Below are 19,447 nucleotides of genomic sequence, written 5' to 3' on the forward strand. Positions count from 1 at the left end.
AAGGAAGGAAGGAAGGAAGGAAGGAAGGAAGGAAGGAAGGAAGGAAGGAAGGAAGGAAGGAAGGAAGGAAGGAAGGAAGGAAGGAAGGAAGGAAGATCATAGAATGCTTAAGGTTGGAAGGGACCTCAGAGGACATCTAGTCCAATCCCCCTGATCTCTACATGATCTACGGTTTAGGTGGAATAAATCTCTCTGTAGAAAGACTGGTCCTTCAGGTTTTTTGAGGGAGCTCAAAGGACTAATTTCTCRGGAGTATTAGGTTTTGGAGAAAAGAATCAGTATTTGGTGGTTCTAGGTTACTTTAGAAAAAAATATAGAGTAGAAGAGCAAAACACTTTATTTTCCCCCTTTTATTTTAACTAGCTAAATATAACTATTCAGGGCATCATTCCAAAAGATTTGCTCACAGTGAGCAGTACCTTTTCACATACACAAATATTCCATTGCATTAAACAAGCACAGTCACTGAAATTACCCCCAGTGCTGCAGGAGTATGGCAGACAATTTGAATCATCAAATAAGACTTTGAGGAGTAAGACTTTTACAATATTTTACRTATGGAATCTTTTTTTCAAGTATTTTGAACCTTTGTAAATTATGCAGAAAATACTTACACAATCTACATATTCAACATTAACATTGTCAGATCTCTACTCCATTTTTATGAAAAAAAAAAGTGTGAGGGCTTAGAAAGGATAAACAGATTCCTTTCAACTAATGAAGTAGTAGAACATGTCTTAAATAGTGCAAAGTGTGCAACAAAATTATGACAATCATAGATATAAATCTGACACACAAAGCAGTACCCTGCTGAAATGTCACAAGGAACAGCCTTGTCTAGTATCTTTCTTAAGTTTTTCAAGGAAAAATATAGTAACAGAACAGAAAAATATAGTCCTTTACTACTTGATTTGAGATGTGGTTTCCCCTTAAATACCGGAAATAATACTTCAAATAAAATGCCAATACAAATGTCTTGAAAGTTCATCAACTGTAGCTTGTCCTCTAGAGACTTTAGTGGTAGCTTTGTATGAATGAATAAAGCCTAGAAGCCCTCTAACCTTTTTGGTTAGTTCTTCAGTTCTTGTCCATTGCTTCTTGATGAAGAACACCATTTAGATATGTGCAGATGCATGACTCAGATTCCATTTACTGTTACTTCATAGAACTCCTTCAGTTTCCACAATTTTTGTCTTGCTTGATGGGTCATTTCTATATGAGTAGAATTATTATACCTTGATTTAGCTTCARTTTTCTGTTTCTGCTTTGTCTTGGTTTTGAGGCCATGACTTCCAATATAGAATTGGCACCCAGATGTTTTCTGTAAAGTCTTCTGCATTTTGAACATGACTGCTTTCTGACCAGTCCTTAACAACTCACACATTTTCTGGGAGCTAGCATTTTGTTCTGRTTTTATCCATTGATATTAACAGCTCTATTTTCTACCTATTAACGTTGGCTTTAGCAAGACAGTATTGTGTAATCACTTTTTTTTAGCCTCTGATGGATTCCTTTATCTTGTCTTTGAAATAGCCTTACTAATTYRGCACCGATAATTAAATTTGTCACCRGTTAACTTCCTTCTTCTTTTAAATAAATATATTAACAAAAATCTTGTCACTCATATTGCAGCTTAGCATATTTCCTCAATCGCTATATTCYATGCTTTGCAGTTAAAATTATCTCAACATTTTGCTTCCTGTCATTTAATCATTTTTTGATTTATAGTAGATTTTTTTCTTATGCAGCAATCTGACAACAACTTTCTTTAAGGTTAATCTGAGATGCTCTAGTGAAAACCTTATTAAAATCCAARTAAAGGATATCAATCCTTTCCTTCATTACCATCTGCTTAATTATCCCTAGGTAGTTAAAAGATAGGACTCTCACTGAGTAATTTTGCATTTAAATATGGTATGTCCGTAAAGACTTGTAACACACAGATTATGTCAATGGCTACATTGTCTCAGTGATGACAAATGATAATATACAGCAAACTTTCTTCTAGAACAATTTGTGTTCTTTTCCTCATTTTCGATGAGGGAATATATTGAAAGGAGCCAAATATTTCAACCCAGCTCAGCGTAATAGCAACATATTCTAAAATAAATCTTGTTTTCTACTACAGAAATATAGCTATCTGCATCTCTTTTTTGAAAAGCAGTAGTGGTTAGGATGATACTCTTTTTTTTATCACTGAAAACATCACCATCATTATGACAGAGATTTATTTATTCATTTCCCTACATCATGGTTTCAGATCTGTGCCCGTCACGGTTGTTGGGAGGAATTTCAGGTAGATTCATCTCTTCTGGAACCTGCCATGAAAACCAAAGAAGAATTCAGTGAATGACATAAAGAACTCATTTTGTCCTAAGAGGTTATTAACATGCACTGATAAGGTCATTCTCTTTATATATATTATTTATTATCAATAACCCAGACTTACATCAGCCAGCAATCCTGAACTCTAAGGGTTAAATTCAGTGTCCTTAATAAAGGAATACCTTAACACTCACTCCAGTGTGCAAAAGTTCTAGGCTGGGCTTTTGATGAGCTCTGAGGAAACAAGCTATCCATCTCTAAAGAAACTCTGATCATTATTCCTGGACTTTAGGAGAGCTAACTCTGACCTCTTCAGGGAGCTCCTTGGAGGAATCCCCTGGGTCAGGGTCCTAGAAGGAAAGAGAGTCCAGGAGAGTTAACTAACATTCAACAACAATAATCTAACATCAAAGGGATGTGGAGCTTCTAGAGAGGGTCCAGCAGACACCAGAGACAGAGGGTACAGTGACAAAGATGATTAAGGGACTGGAGCATCTGTCTTATGAGGAAAGACAAAGCGAGCTAGACCTGTTTAGCCTAAAGAAGGCTGAGAAGAGATCTGATCAATATGTGTAAGTATCTGAGTGGAGAATGTAGGAAGGATGAGACTAAACTCTTCTTGGTGCTGGCTAGTGATAGGACAAGGGGTCAAACCCTGTTTAGTCATCTAGTCTCTTAATAGTCACCTAACTCAGAGACATGTGTGGGACTGATCAAATCTGGGTGTCTGCAGCACAGAGCTCCAAATCTGAGGTATTCAGCAAAGGGTCCATCATAATCTGTAGAAGGTATATTGGCTTTTAAGATCCTAATTCATCTGACCTTAATATCCATCTGAAATTATTCCAATGAACTGTAATCTAAAACTATATTTATTTGAGTACAGAAGGACTTTTTCAGATGTAGTTGTTTCTCATCCCCATCTGGGTCTTCATGCATAAACCAGTAATTCCAGGAGGTAGGTCTTCTTCTGAATATATCTTCAGTGGTCAGATCACACAGGAAACTGAAGAGGTTCTGCTCAGTTTAAAGTGACTACCCCAATAAATACTGAATATATGCCCTAAATTTCATTAGCTAGGAAATTCTGGATTACACTAGAAAAGTAGCCAAGAATATTGCTAACTATATTGCTAAACATCAACAAGAAGGAACTTGAAGAGTAAGCAATTAAAAGGGAGTTAAAATAATTCTAGTCTCAATTAATTGGTTATATTTCTACTTTTTTATTTTCTCAAGTCCAGTCAGATGTAAAGGCATAAAAATGAAAGAAGTCCAAAATGGTCTTGGTAAAGTCAAAGTCTGAAGCAAATCAACAATTTCAAGTTCTTGTGTGGAAGTGATCCTTTCTGTTTTAAAAAATGGTCATATTGTGTTTCCACAAAATCGAGGAGAGGACTTTAATATATTGTATGTCTCCCACATAACTAAATCAAACCTTGTCTAACAGGATCATTTCCTAACCATAAGTTATATCTTACCTCCCAATAAACAGAGTCATCAAAGCAATTTTCATCAGATGCTTGTCCCAAGAAGGGCAACTTTAAAATGGCACCTGCAAGGAAATAATTATCAGAGATTAAAAAATGGACAATACGCCCCCAAAGATGCTTCTTTTATCTGTCCTAGGGAGTCATTTAAATTCTTTGCCTTGTTTTCTAGCCTACAGAAATGTCCAGTTCTCCTGGGACATCACATCTGTCATTATTGGAGATGATGCATGTTGCTACATATTGACATTGATAAAGTCTTGGTTTTAATTACACAAATTCTCCCCAGATTTCACCCTGGATTTCTTTTTGCTTCAACATGAACTTTTCTTTGGAAAGTGTCTACTTTTTTCGCCCTTAAAGATACCGTGATGTGGGTTATGTCCTCAAGCAATCTGTCCAAGTATAATTGAGTTACCAGCCTTTAATTTATCATATTTGTCAGCTACACAGTACAGGTTTGTCTGAGATATTGGTTTCTCAGAACATGTAAGTTTCCCGTTAGTCTACATATACCAGAGTACCTGTAAAAGTCCTACATACAGAATCACAGAATGTTCAAGGTTGGAAGGGACCTCTGGAGATCATCTAGTCCAACCTTCCTGCTCAAGCAGGCACACCTAGAGCATGTGGCACAGGGTGGCATCCAGGCGGGTTTTGAAGACCTCCAGAGGAGACTCCACAACCTCCCTGGGCAGCCTGTTCCAGGGCTCTGTCACCCAAGACTAAGACTACAAGACTATACCCAAGACTACATCAGACTAAGGAATCCTCAGCCAAAGTCCACTTTTTGAGAGTATGTTCCAGTGGTTTAGAGTACTGACCTGTGAATAATCCACCTGCCAGTGCAATTCCGATGGTGCTGCCCAAGGCAGCAGCCTGCATGAGGGGAGTGAGGTGGACAGCTGGTCTGAAAAGGGCAGAAAAACAAAAACTGTGACACTCTGAACTTTTGTCTTACAGCTCTGTTCATGCTTGCTCTCTGCTGGACAGGATGGCCTTCCTATCATTGCTGTGGCCAAGGCATAAAACGTGTGTGATGATTGGTTTTATTTCAGTCTTGATTTACACTAAAACTCAGTGTCTTTGAAACACTGATTTCTAAGTCTCTCTGAAAAACTGAGTTCTAAGTCTTTGCAAAGGTTATTAGTATCTTACAAGCCTTCTGGGATTGTTCCCTTTTGAGAAAAAGACCACCATTTCATCTTCCTGTAGTTTTTGTTGTAAAAAAGTTCATAAAACTTTGTAAAAATCAATTAATTTGTTTTCTTGGATATCTTACAGCTGCCAGCAGCATAATTATAGAATCATAATAAAAGTTCTGTTGTTTTTGATGCACTGTGCTGTCAGTTGCTGCTTTTTATGACTTTTATTTTTTACCTGAGCTTTTAGTTTGGAACAAACTTAGCATACAAACAGTATATTAAAGGCAGGATTTCAAGAAGAGATGTATTTAACCAGAACACCATGTCTGTCATCAAACCARAGGTGCATATTGTGAAAATAAATCATATTTATATCCAAAGGATGAAAAAAAGAAATAAACGTTCCCTAAAGGAAAGTTCTTTCTGTCTTCTATCCCCAGCTTACCTGTTTTCATTTTTGATTGAAGTTGCAATGATGCCTGCAATACCTCCCAGTATTCCAGGTAAACCATGTAAATTATGGACTCCACAAGTGTCCTGAATGTGCAGCTTGGACGCCATAAAAGGCTGAAACAAAAGGGCACACAATGTCTATGGTGAATTTATACTCTTACATTGTCTGTWGAAAAATAAGCAAAAGAAATAATGAGAGAAGAACAAGTAAACATGCTTTATGTAGGTGGAGTCTGGCTATGAAATCTGGCTRTCTTCCCCTTCCTTATGAAACTATGTACATGAAGAAAGCTGCATAACTGACCACAGTGGCACAAGTACGCAATGTGCATTTGTAAGTATAATGGTACAAAACATGGTAGTTCTGTGATGCTCCTGATGTTTTCAGACACTCTAATAATGCTAATACAGACATTATGGTTATGTGTCTGCTARTCACTTATTTTCTTCCAGAATCTTTCTCCCTCAGAAAATGGCAGTTTGTTGAAATCAAAGCAAGCAGCACTACCAAAAGACACCAAAATTAGTCAGAACATTTTGCTTTGATATTTTGTATATGAAACACTTTCATTTTGGACCTCAAAATTATTTTCCATTACAGATTTATTTAGAAACCTTAAAACACTGAAATTTAATATTGTTTCAGTGTTAATCTTAAGCACAGTTCTCCTGATGGAAATTCTTAGGGAAACATGGATATTGAAGGAAAATTCTGCCAGTTCCTTGGGACTGAATTCCCAAGTTCAATGAACTCTAATATCTTCAGGATCTATCTACATTTTTATCTAGACAAGAAGTTCAAGATGGTTCAGTTGCATATATTTGTCACACTGATTTGTTAGTAAGTTAACTAGTATTTGTGGACTCTGTGTGTCCAGAATAAGACAATTACTAAAATTCATTTCTAGTAAACCAAGTCACTGAAGCGATAAAGTTAATGAGAGCAGAGGCTGGTCCCAGATTAAACTTACAGTCAGGAACTTGAACCCAAGGACGGAGACGATCGCAGCAAAGCTCCCAATGCACATGGCAGCAAAAGGGTAGATTGGCATGTCAGCGCAGGTACCGATTGCTACTCCTCCTGCCAGGGTGGCATTTTGAATGAGAACCTGCAGAGGATATACAGTAGTGAAGATGATATATGTGGAATAGACACTTCGGTGGTAGGGAGGTCTGAATGACTTGTAAGATGTGCTTGTACTTTGCTTTTGTTGTTGTTAGATAGGAATTGTCCAATGAATGTTGAATACAATTTTAAAATGTGCCTCCACATTGCATATTTAGGAGTTTTGTTCAAAATACTCTAACCTAGTTTAGCTTGGGTCTGCTATGGGCTCACATGAGCTCTGCAACAGCCGCAAAAACATGGATTTTAGGTCATGGAGAGGAAAGCGTGGAATCCTGGCACTTCCAAAGTCATTTGACTTTGGCTGCTGTGCAGCTGAACTCTGAGACTGTCAGGCCACTTGTCAGTGCCTTCAGAGAGTTCTTTTATCTATTTCAATATAATAATTCATATAAGAATTTCTTTGGAATAAGACCCCAAAGACCACCTGAACTTTAGAGTAATATGCCTGTGGCTCTTGTCCACAGCTGGTTCTGTGGGCAAGCAAGAGCACGGAAACGGAAGCATCGCTATAATGTCTGAGGCTATAAGACACTATGATGTCTGAGACATTGGGTTTTCCAGATGAACTGATCCCACTGAGATCCCACAAGAAGAGATCTCCCACAAGGAGAGATGACACATGGTCCAATCTGACATTGTACCTTTTAGGAGCATGTGAGTGCTAATTTTGCCTACAATATGAGGAGAAGCTCCAAATAGCTCATACATGTTGGATATCTACAGCATTTTCTTTACTTTATAGGGTTGACACGATTTAACACAGGGTTTGGCATGACTCTTACCATACTAAATTTGCCTCTCTCATCCACCAGGCTAGAGAGGGCAAATGTTACAACAGTACATGCAGCAAGGGAGTAGTAAGTGTTGACAATTGCTATAGTCCGGTAGTTTTGGTCATATGCAATAGCAGAGTTAAAACTGGGCCAAAACAGCCAAAGGAATAGGGTGCCTGGATGAATAAAAGACAAAAACAAAAAAGGACTGTTCAGTCACAAGGGATATTTTAATGCAAAACATTCAATGCAAAAGAAGTATTTATAGGAATTTAGGAATATTATCAATATGAAATAATAATATGAAATAGCATCTAGGATTCTGACACATGTTCTCTGTCAAATCTTGCTGGATGACTTTGAGATATCTTGAGAGACCCTCACTGTGTTTCACCAGCACCTCACTTCCAGAGCTCACATCCTCTGTAAAAGTGATGGCAGAATAGGATGTGTGCTGGTGCAAGACAGAAATCTTTTATCACCTATTGATATAACTGATCATTTTAGCTGATACATTGATCTATGGACTCATAGAGTCTCAGTGAGAAAAAGATGTATGTCCCTTTCATAAACCATACATTTTGTAACATTTATTGGAAGGACAAGACACAGTTGAATATGCCAATTTCTATGGAGATCATGCTCATAGTAGAAATCACAAGAAGGGCCTCCCCACCCATGAACAGTGAAAATGCATGTTTTATTTGATATTTACTCTTTTTATCCAAAGAAAAAACTGTGAAAACATGGGCTTCACTGAAAATTTCATGCATGTGTCAAACAAAAAAGAAAATGACCGTAGGACTGTATGTAGAAAAAATGGATGCAGTGTAAAAATAGGCAATATGAAAAACAAACTGAAAAAAAAAAAAGATGGGCAACTAACCAGAGCTCACTGTTACTTCTCTATGCTTCTTGTACTTACCAATCATGGCAAATATATCAGAGTGGTAGGTTGACTCTTCATTTTCATGCTTGTTTTTCAAGCCAGGGCGATACAGGACTAGAGCTACYGCCAAACCAAAATAAGCTCCAAAAGCATGGATAGTCATTGAGGCTCCAACATCCGTGGCCTGCAACAGGGATCCAAAAAACAATACCACAGCTTTTAAATAGAAGAGTGAGGATCTGATTAATSAGAAGTCTGGATAACTCTGGTAGTTTATTTTTTGTTTAGTCTCTAGTCTAGTAGTTTAGGGTCTCTCGTTTAAAATGCAACATTCCTTTATTAGGCTTGACTATAAGAATAGTATTTATTTTATTTACTAAGGGAGATACAGGGGAAAATAAGATAGTTTAACATCAAAGAGAAAATATTCAGAGATTTCTATAATCAAAAGCAAAATCAATGGAATAGATTATCAGAGGGTCTTTAGATATGGACACCAGGATGCTTTTAGCTTTCCTAGACATACACATTCATATTTCTTGTAATTTTTTTTAATATTTAGATGACACTCTTACTTTCAAAAACATTCTTTTTCAAATATATACTTAAAATTGCCATCATTTCTTTGTCCAGATCAGGATTTCTGGAGAATGTAGAAATATTTAGCAGGAGTTTTCTTTCTGATTTCTGAAACTCAGATTAAAGTCATGTTACCTTGCATCTAGGGAGTAATAAAAATACTGGTGGTTCAACCCGAATGTGCCATAATAGACCAAAGTAATATCTTCAGGTGAGATAAAGCAGTGAAATATTTGAACAGGAAAAGCTGGACTGTAGAAGAGGAAGAGAAAAGGCTTGGGAATACAATGTGAGAAGAGGTAGATGGTTGTGTAAGGCAAACCACACAATATAGATTACTGTTGGTTGTAACCAGAAGACATATATATATTTCTAAATATTTGTACCTCAAATACTTCTGTAACGAGATGTTCATTGCATGCAAATAATGTGATCTCCAAAATCGTCAAGATTAGCATCTGAACTGGACTTGTTTTCCCCAGGAGGGCTCCAAATGAAATTAAAGCAGCTGCTGTACTGAAATCTGCATTTATCATGCTGAAGAAAATAATCATAAAAAAAAGACAAAAATATACAGAMATAGAAAATCGGTTTTCTAGAAATAAGATGGACTAAAACTTGCATCAGAAAAATGATAAAGCTTTAACCACTGAGATTTAGAACTGCTAGGATACATTCTGCTCTTTGTGAACAAAATTTAAATCAAATATTTCGTTTTTTTTTGTAGAAGGAGATATTACTGCTTACTAAGGAWAAAACGTAGGAAAGTTACCTTCTGCTTAGACCATATTGGTGTGCAGCTAGTTGAAATTATAGTGAAGTAGAGACATTATTGTGCCTGGTGGATGCAAGAGAGATCTGGAGAGCTCCTGGTGCTGTGCTAGTGAGGGAAACATTSCAAGTTCCAGGGCTGCAGTGATTCAAAAGGGTGTCTCGACATGGCTTATGGACCACTGACTTTATGACCCAAATTTTATCCTCTTTTTCTTTGGGCCACTGCACTGCTGTTGACTGTTGAGAAATGAAGAGTCTCAAGAGTCTTCTCTCATTCATCTTGACTGATGAATGCTGAGAGCTGGATARTAATGCTCCATCAAATTTTAGTGAGATCAGATGTCTGATCTCAATAAAGTGTGTTTTTTTTTATGTTTATACTTTTTATGTTTTATGTTTTTTTTTCCCCTGATATCTTATCTATCTGTAAGGATTAGAAGGGGTAGATGACTAATTCTAGAAATGTCACACATACCTTTTTATATTAATATCAATGGTCCTTCCTTTACCATGCCAAAATCCTTGCATCAGGGTGCCCCACTGCAGACCCAAGGCAGCAATGAGCATGTTGATACCAACACTGCTGAATCCATATTTCTTCAGAAAGGTCATTAGGAAGCCAAATCCAACAAATATCATCACATGGACATCCTGAAAGTCTTAAGGGGAAAAAAGTATTTAAAAAGGATATATACARATAGAGGTAAGCCAGAAACAAAGAAGGGTTTAATAGAAAAAAAAAWTCCAAACTCATATTGTCATTCATCTGTATTTGATGATAAGCTACTTGTTGCATATTGAATGTATTGAAACTTTGGCACTCAGTATCAGACATGACTAGCTGTACCATTCTGCAAAGATCACTAATTCTATACCTATACTAGAAAATTTAATGTGCCTGGAACTACCTCTGGGCTCGAAGCTACCTGGAATATCACAGTTTCTTGTCCACACAGCAAACTTTCCTTCTCARATTGGAGTTATCTCCTCCAAAATGTTCTGACCTAACACCAAAAGAATACATGACAATTGTCTGGAAGCATGCTAGTTTGCCACCAACAAAAGCATGCCTGTGATTCAACAATTTACTCAATGAAAAAAAGATATTCTAATTTTTTTACCTAGGCACTTGTAATATCCTAATTGCCTTTGAGAACTAAACAAATATTAATACTGATAATCAGCATATACTTATACCTCCTTCAAACAATTCTAATTGTTAAAATATGGCTAATTATTTCAATTACTGTTTTTCTTTTCTCCATTTTTCTGGCTTATTATTATAAAATGAATTTGTCATTTGATATGGATATTATTTTCCATTTTAAGACATTTTGCTATTCTGAAATATTTAACATGATATGATGATCTCTGAACCTACCAGATCTGAGTCCAGTAATAAAGATTTTTTTTCTGATTTTRTTGTTAGTAAGAATCTCAGTAGAGAGAAATTTACTGTTTACATTTCTCTTTCATTGGACTCAAGATGCAAATATATAGGAAAAACTAAAATACTGACCTAGTAATGTAGCTTTTGGCTTGAAGTATTTGTCAGTTGTGCCATTTTCATGTTTCCTCCAATTTTGCTATATGCACTGCCATCTTTAGCCAAAAGAGGGCCCAAAAGTATAATAAATTACTGGAGATTCCTAATAAACCTTATTGTGTTTGCGTTGCCATGTGCTAGTTCTGACACGGCACTGAAATGCTTGCATACATACAAGTAAGAATGTTTACACTGGATTACAAAGTTTTAAGAGTTAAGGTCTAAATGTGCAGGCATTCCCATCACTTTTGCTTCCTTTCCAGCCAGGATTTTTCTTTTTTTTTTTTTTTTAATTGATTTTGATAATAGCCACTGATGGGGCTTTCTCAGGCTCCTGTAATCCATTGGAATCTCCATTTTCCACCATGTCACTCAATTTTCAGATACTTTCCAAAATTCTCTTTATCATCTCAGCTTAGGTCTCCTTGTCTAGGTGTAAAGCTATGGTGACTTTCAGTTTTTTTTTTTCATCTTTCTAAGGGATGTATCCAAAAATGCTGAAATAGCTCGRGTCCATGTTACAGAGGTATTTAATGAATACAAAAGCTGGCCTTGTGTTGCAGATCTGGCAATATAAATTGGACTCTAGCTAAAGCAACTAAATCTACCATATAATGAGGTATGAATGAAGATAACATCCCAGGTCTTCCTGAGCATGTGAAGCAGTTTGCCCCAGCATTTTGTCACCTCAGAGGAAGTCCAGACTCAGAAACATCTATATTACAATAGTCTTAGCTTTTGGCAAGATATTACTGCATAGTATAACCTACYCATATACTGCCTCTGAGGGCAGAAGTGGAGAGACTGAGACAAGGCAATTTTTCACATGTATCTCAGGCACTAGTCTTAAGGAGGTGAAKACTATAGATGACCCCTAACTCAATAAGCTACATCTTAAGGTCTTAAGGTCTTTTTTTAGAGTTAACATTTGGTGAGAAGAAACTTTTCTTCCATGAACTGAATGAGGATCCTGCCATTTCTTTGCCCTCCTTTTAAAGCATAGAAGTGAAATTGAAAAACAGGGCTCGTTTCAAGGGCAAGGCCAGGGTTTTTGTTTAATGYTACCTCAGGAGCTCCTGTGAGAAAGTCAGTACTCATGGAACTATGCATGGTTCAGACAGCCTCTGTCAAAAAAATTCCAGAAGACTCACCGTTTAAAAGAATTGTGTCCTAATTCTTAAAACTGTGCAACATTCTTTCATTTTCAGCAAAGGAACCTTCTTTCATTTTGTTTGCAAGCAGGAGTCTAAGAAAGTACAAGAGCTCTAAATGGTGATATTCCACTTGCAGAAGGTTGTTCTTGCATATCGATTAGATCTCAACCTGAATCTGAGGGTTACGTTACCTAGATAACATCCTAGATGATAGCTGGAGTAATACAAAAGGAGCAGTACATACATGTGCACTACATACCGGGGAGGAGCTCTGCATTGTTATGACCATTGTAAAGAGGATTCCAATCAGGACATTTTTACAGTATTGGATCCAAGAAGAGAAGCAACAAACTTTCGTTAGTGTAAAAAAGACACAGAATGTTCCTCTGCAAACTACTCATGCTATTTATTCACCAGGACCTGCTCTTTGTGTAAGAAGGGAAGGGTGGGTACAATCAGCAACTGCTTCTCATGCCAAAAACATTTTCTCTAGGCATTTTCATCACCTCCATCAGGCATATCCAGGACAACAAACCATCAAAAACATTTATGGAGTGAATATTACTACTGTCCAAACACCACAGCTGAGCCACCGGTTTGCTTTAAAAGATAAGGAGTTTCTCCACCCTGTGACAAAAAATTTTCGTTTTATGTAGTTCATTTTTTTGCAAACATATTTTTTAACAGTGCTGAATAAACTGCCTATTTTCATGTTATGATAAAATGACCTTTTCAAACCTGGTCAATAGTAATGGGAGGTTAATTGTCTCAATATCATACAGCAGTCAAGAGAGAAAAGCTGGCAGGGAGCATTGTCATTCATCTCTAGAAAATGGCAGAATATTCAAAGAAATTCAGATTTCTCCAGTTTCAACTGGCTGAACAAACACTGCATGGAAAAGACTTTTCTCATGGAACAGCTTTTATTATTTTCAGAACATATGATCTGAGCTTGAATAGCTTTGAAAGCTGCTGCTTACATATCCTAGAAAAAGCTCTTTTGCCCCAAAGCCTGCCTCTCTTTTATAGCTGAGTTATTGTTTCTGCTAAGCTAAGAGGATTCTGCTAAGAGGATACTCTTTGTTTAGAAACTTTGCTTAGGATTATTTTAAAGAACTTTGAAATAGTATTAGCATGAGACAGCAATACTTACATGGGTATAGAGCATCCTGGGCAGCATCACTGCTGTTGTATTCCACATATAAACCGAACATGATAATTATGGCCACTTCCAGAAGAAGAGCCAGGATAGAAAACTTGAACTTCATATTGGTGTCAATGGCTGAAGGCATTGCAGGACAGCAGCAAGCTGTGACGGCCTGATAGAGGGTTGGGTAATTCAGTGGATCTTGGTTATATAGCAAGAGAGAGACAAGAAAACCCCTGTCACACCCACTATGGGAGGGAAGAGTATAGGTCAGTATAGTAATTGCTGTTCCCCAGCTATTTCTGTGTGTGAAATGCTATTTTACAAATTCTTCAGTTTGTAGTACAAAATAGGTCACTTATTCATGAATATACTCCTCAGTATCTTTTATATATATATTTATAGATACATGTATATAATTTTAAGGAAATAACACCTTGGAAGAAGATCTTGCATCTCCTGATTTGCTACACATAATACGAAACACAACTGTAGCCTGTTGTGTTTCCTGTAGTCAATAATTTCTCCAATTTGTAGCTTTAATTTTAAATAGGTAAATTATTTTTCATATGATGTGAAATGTGGATAATCTATCTTTTGGCAATAGAATAAGTAAACAAAGTGAATTTGTTTCGGTGAAGTGCAGAAGCACTTTCATTTCATAGTGAAATATGCATAAATGCAGCACAAGTTGCTTAAAAAGAAAATAATAATGCATCTYAAAAAGAAGAAAGGATGTTTGTAGTTGTTAAAAAACAAAACTATAGAAGCTGTAGATTATTATAAAAAAGAGAAACATGAAGAAGAGATTTATTTTTCAACTTTGATTTTTTTTCATTTCTCTTAGCTCAGACAATCAGATTAGATTAGAAAGCTTTTTAAAAGTTTTAAAATGTCAACTTCGATGTGTAAATGTTCTCATGAATAAGGAGCACCTTAAATTTCACCGAGATTAATCTGAGTATGATTATATATTTTGAATATTCATATTGCTCATCAGAGTTTCTGTAGAATCTTTAAAGTTTTGTAGCTTTTGGGATAGGCTATGTTATTGCTATAGTACCGTCTCTCCCCTCTGTTAATTCAGTATACAGAATAGGATTAAAAATATTTAAACATCATCTGAATATACACTTTTTTCAGGTGGAATTTCAATATTGAAGATCACATGGTAATATAAAAATGAAAATGGAAAGTCTAATTCTTGAGCCAGAATGCACCAGAAAAATATTGGTAGTAAATAATGAATGAAATAATTCCTTGATAATAATTCCTATCTGTAGGACTTGTAAAATTAGGCAGAATTTTCTCTACCTATAATGTAGCTAACGAAGGTGCTAGGCATCTAGGAATAAAAATAAAGACCAAAATTGCATTGTAGGAGTAAGACATAAACATAAAAAGACTGATAGTACCACAGTAGAAAACTATTTGATCAACTAGTAGCACTGCTAGGATACAGGAATAAGCAGCTATACCAACTTTTGGGTGTAAAACTGACATAGTCTGCAGCTGCTGCGAGATGATACTATCTCAGGCTGCAGTCCTATTGGAAATTGGATTCCAGCTATTATTGGAAAGGTGCTCACACAGTTCATGAGACTAAAAAATATGTATTCATTTAGTGTACAGCTGGGCACTGTTGTGCAGCCTCTGGCTCCATTCAGACCCTTGAAAAGGAATGGAAATTAAGATATTTTCAAATGGAAAAGAAGATTCTTAGCAAGGCAGACTTAGCAAAATATTGCACTTGCAAAGCTAAAATGTCTACATTTTCATTTTAGGAACTATATTTCATTTGAACAGTTAAAAGAGAGGAAGCACAGCTTTCTTAAAAGCTGTATTGATTAGCCTTACTGCAAGACAGGATAAGGCAGACTTCTGTGTTTGATTGTAAGGAGCTGCTAACCACTTCATTTTTATAGGAAGTTGTTAAAAAGGTGCAAAATCATGAATAAAATTCTTTGTTCTATAAAAGCTTTTTTTTTTCTTTAAATTCAACCGTAAGTATCTCAACTATTCAAAAATGAAAAGAATTTTCCCCTGGGACTTGTAATCTTAAACACAATTACATATTTTTTTGGTTCATTATATAATTATTCCTGCGTGAAAATCTCATATGCAGTAAATACAATGCTCAAGATTGTTAAATTATTTCAAGAGTGCAGAAAGGGCTCCTGGTTGATCTCTTACTGAGAAAGAGGATTATTTAAATTTAGAACTCAGTCAAACCAAGCTAATTTAAGCAGAACTGCCCAAGAATATTTCACTACATCTTAAATTACATGTTGATTATAATTTGGTGAGTATGATTATTCGGTGAATAGCTCAGACTTACCTATATAATTTTTAGAAAACTAAGTCAGGTGAGTCCACTCTTCTCATCTGAGAATTTCAAGACCTTGTCAAGCTCATTCTTGTTTGCTTAGCAGTAATTCATCCCTTGCATGTGCACATATATATWTATATGTCTTTTTTTGGTCACATAAAGAGAAAAGAGTTTAGCTGTGCACAGAAGCCACAGATAAATGACCCCCTGTGCATACACAGCTGAGCTTCATATGATTAGGGCTTCAGAAAGAAAGAATAAATTGTATTCCAGTACAYAGAAGGAATTTTAGAGAAGATGAATAATAATGGTATGTTGCATCTGTAATAGTGTAAAAATGTATGCAAGGCAGAACTTCTAGGCTGAATTAGCATCTTTATTAGAATGTCTGATATGTCATTAAAAAAAGTTCTTTTATTCTTTCAAACATTGCAGAATGACCTACGGAAAGATACCATTGCAAACCTTGTAATAAACTTATAGAAGTTTCTCACCCTTGGCTGACTTCTGATATGGACTGAGAGAAAAAAAGAATCCTGCTCCAGCCTGAGTTCAAAGTTCAGTTCAATAACTGCAGTTTGTCCATGTATTGCTTAAGTAGCTTCCCTCACTTTGGAGAGGAAAATGACACTGAATGTTTTTTTCTGACTCCCTGGATAGCAAAAACTAATTTGTCTTGACTAGATTCTTACCCTCCGTGCARGTCTCTAACCTCTTGCACAATTTCTTACAAAGTATGACCAAAAAAAAAAAAAAAAAAGTTTTTCTACCCCTATTAATGCCCCACTTTTAAAATTTCTAAGCAGAAACATTAACACTGAGATTGCAAAGCAAGAGATGGGAAATATAATGGACAAACAATAGTCACGGCTTAACAGAAAGACCATAGTTTAATCTATTTGGTTGTTACAGGCTGTTACTGAAATAACTGGTTTTTTTTTTTTTTTTCTGTTTAAAACTATACAGACTTTCTCTTTCAGAAGAAATCGCTTGATTGCTGTACAGGACATTTCCTTTGTACAGCACAAAAAGACCTTATAGAGGTTAAGACGAGGCGGGTTTTTTCATTCTTTTAGCCCTCTGGAGAGGGCTAAATGGAGAATTTTGTCTAATCAAGCTTGTGAGTTGTGTAGAAAAAAAAAAGCAGGGTAGATTTAAAGACTTCACTGTTTTATATTCTACTTATACTTCATTGGCACTGCAAAGAAGGAACAGAATGCACAGGCAGAAACTATTGGTTGAGGTGTATCCCTGWGTGGCTGGAAAGCTGCTTATAATAGATAAAGGGGCTCATTCTCCCTCACACAAGAGCCAGTTCGTACTGTTCTCGTCATAAAAAAAAAGAACTACTTCAGGGTAGATGGATGCTTTATGAACAGCTTAAATCTCTACCTGTTTTCTTGACAAAACAATGGGAAATTATATAAATTAGATTAAGGCTTAAAGTCAGGGATGCTACTTGGAAAAAACATTTATGATGAATCGTATGCTTCCCATGTTAAAGCAAGTGGTGTTGTTGCTCTCCATCAGACCTCTATGCTGAGTCTTATCTGGGCATTACAGCCGGTGGAGAAGCTATTGCTGCCAGTATTATGCCCCTTGCAAACTGGTATTAAGCTTGTGGGAAGGGCTGGGAAGGGCTGCCTGGGTTACTTCAGACAAGGCAARGTATCATGTCAATTGGTTTTGCCCACTGAGAGCTGTCTCGATGGTGCAAAATACAATACAGAGCTGAGGAGAAATCTGTATGCCTCTGTGTTCACGCTACTCTTGCCAGAAAAGCACAAGGAAGGACCGTTCGATGTGGAAAAGGAGAAGATTTTTGTTCTCCATTGGCTTTTCATGACATTACTTTTCCCAAATACACCACTTCAAAAGATCCCCCCAAGTTCATCTTGGGTGACATATGCCTTCACAGCATTGCCCAATTTTTGCCATATTCATGAGAATCAAAATCAAACCACCAAAGAAAAACAAACCCAAAACACTGGGTGAGATTTAAATGGAGACAGCAATTATTATTCTACCAAGGCAAAGGCTTACCTTTCAACAGTGGTTAAAAGAAAAAAAGAAAAACTGGAAAGGTGCATGTGAAAATGAGGATTTTTCAACATCGTTTAGAAGACATCTCTGAGCTGGTTTAGCTAAGAAGTTAGCCGAGTTGGCTTCACAGAGTTTTGAAGTCTATTTCCAAGTGTGAAGAAAGTTCTGAATTTTTCCAAATTCCCATTTATCTCAAGATTACTATGGAATYCCTTTTTCTGCAAAGAAATTGCCAACATAGCTTCAGCTTCTATCTGTCAGTTGTGATAAAGTTCACAGGGACTTTCAGGTTTGGATGAGTACTTTTAGGAAATATTTTAGATTATTTCAGTCCAGATTCTTTGGAAGTCACAGATTTTGTAATACACTGATTTCCCTTATTGGATTTAACTTTCTTAGGAATCACCAATTCCTTTCTTTTCTGGCAATTTCATTTCACAGGGGAATTTTTCCATGACTTAATTGCTACTTCCAAATTCCACATCTTAGAAAGTGTTATCTAGACAACAATTTTGTTAGCCTAATAATTCGAGACATTTTTCAGGGCTTATTCAGAGATCTTATGTACCACATTAATAATTGCAATGATCAACCGGTTTGCCTCAGTTTCCCCTCCCTCTTTTCTACTATCAGGTTTGTACAAGTGTGGAGATTTGTTTATCTACAAGGACTTAATGGCAAAGAAAAATGCTTTGGAAAAATAAGGAGGTCATGAGGCTCTGTAACTGCAATAGAGCATATCTGTTTGCCTTGTCTGTGACAAAATAGATTGCAATTTTTGTGTTGTGGCCCAGTAAATTTTGTTTCTCTCTTAGGTTTGTTATCTTAGGTTTGTTATTTTCTATCTATTTCTGAGTCTTAGTATTNCCCCTTTCTTTATAAAATGACACACAGGTGCTATATGCATTTCCACATTTGCTGAAAATTAGATCAACCTCTTCCAGCTTTATAAATCCTCCTTTTCCTCTCCCCCACTGTTCTTCCACAGTTACAGTCTTGCTCTGTACAGTGCTGTGCCGTTCCTGCAGAGGCCCTGTATGCTCCATTTGCTATAGGAGAAGCTACATCTCTGAAATAGTGATTACAGCAATATCGGCATGCTCTCCGTTTCAGCAAGAGGATATATTCCTATCACTGCCACTTCACTCTGCCCTCCCGTTGAGAAGGTTAAGTACTTCCCTCTCCACTAAATCTTGCAGAGTACACAAATGGTACAGATATCCTAAGCAAGATACATAATACTAAATTTGCAGCAGTAATTGCAATGCATGCACCAAGAGTCAGAGTGGGTGGTTAGGGAATACTTCCCAATCAAAAGATATGTTAACTTCAGTTTCTCTGCTTAATATCGCTCCCAGTGCTACTTTTGTGGAGCAATTCATCCATAGCAGCCAGATCCGAAGAGGGTGTCTGCAGACTGAGACCATAACAAATAGGCTCCAGAGAGCTTATCCCAGAAGACCTCCTGCTACATGCAGCATTATCATCATTTATCTAAACATCAACCTCTCAGAGGCCGTGTTCTAATGTTCTTAGTGGTAAAACAGCAAGACGCCATTTAGCTGTTATGCATGAAATAATTGGTCTGACCTACTTGGGGATTTTTCAAGCCAAAGAGAAAATAACTATCTGATATTAATGACTTAACAGTTACGGTAAACTCTGGGGCAC

The 19,447-nt window shown here is 36.6% G+C and overlaps 1 protein-coding gene and 1 long non-coding RNA gene across 2 annotated transcripts in view; one reads left to right on the plus strand and one right to left on the minus strand.

The window, feature by feature from the left end:
• The window catches only part of LOC112950975, a 23,059-nt gene extending 4,126 nt beyond the window's left edge, over positions 1 to 18,933 (plus strand). The window contains exon 5 of the long non-coding RNA XR_003250113.1: positions 18,765 to 18,933. This is a non-coding gene — a long non-coding RNA (uncharacterized LOC112950975). The remainder of the gene's footprint in view (positions 1 to 18,764) is intronic.
• RHAG (Rh associated glycoprotein) lies at positions 2,174 to 13,549 on the minus strand. The gene is made up of 10 exons (XM_026043600.1): positions 13,411 to 13,549; positions 10,033 to 10,216; positions 9,170 to 9,320; positions 8,241 to 8,388; positions 7,325 to 7,491; positions 6,385 to 6,522; positions 5,406 to 5,527; positions 4,640 to 4,725; positions 3,807 to 3,880; positions 2,174 to 2,318 (listed from the first exon to the last, which is right to left on the minus strand). Exons 1-10 carry the CDS (start codon positions 13,547 to 13,549, stop codon positions 2,244 to 2,246), a joined length of 1,284 nt encoding a protein of 427 aa, XP_025899385.1. The 3' UTR covers positions 2,174 to 2,243.
• Positions 18,934 to 19,447: the final 514 nt, after the last annotated feature.

This window comes from Nothoprocta perdicaria, unplaced genomic scaffold (genome assembly GCF_003342845.1).
Source record: "Nothoprocta perdicaria isolate Ctin4 unplaced genomic scaffold, notPer1 scaffold_330, whole genome shotgun sequence".
In the NCBI taxonomy this organism is placed as follows: Eukaryota; Metazoa; Chordata; class Aves; order Tinamiformes; family Tinamidae; genus Nothoprocta; species Nothoprocta perdicaria.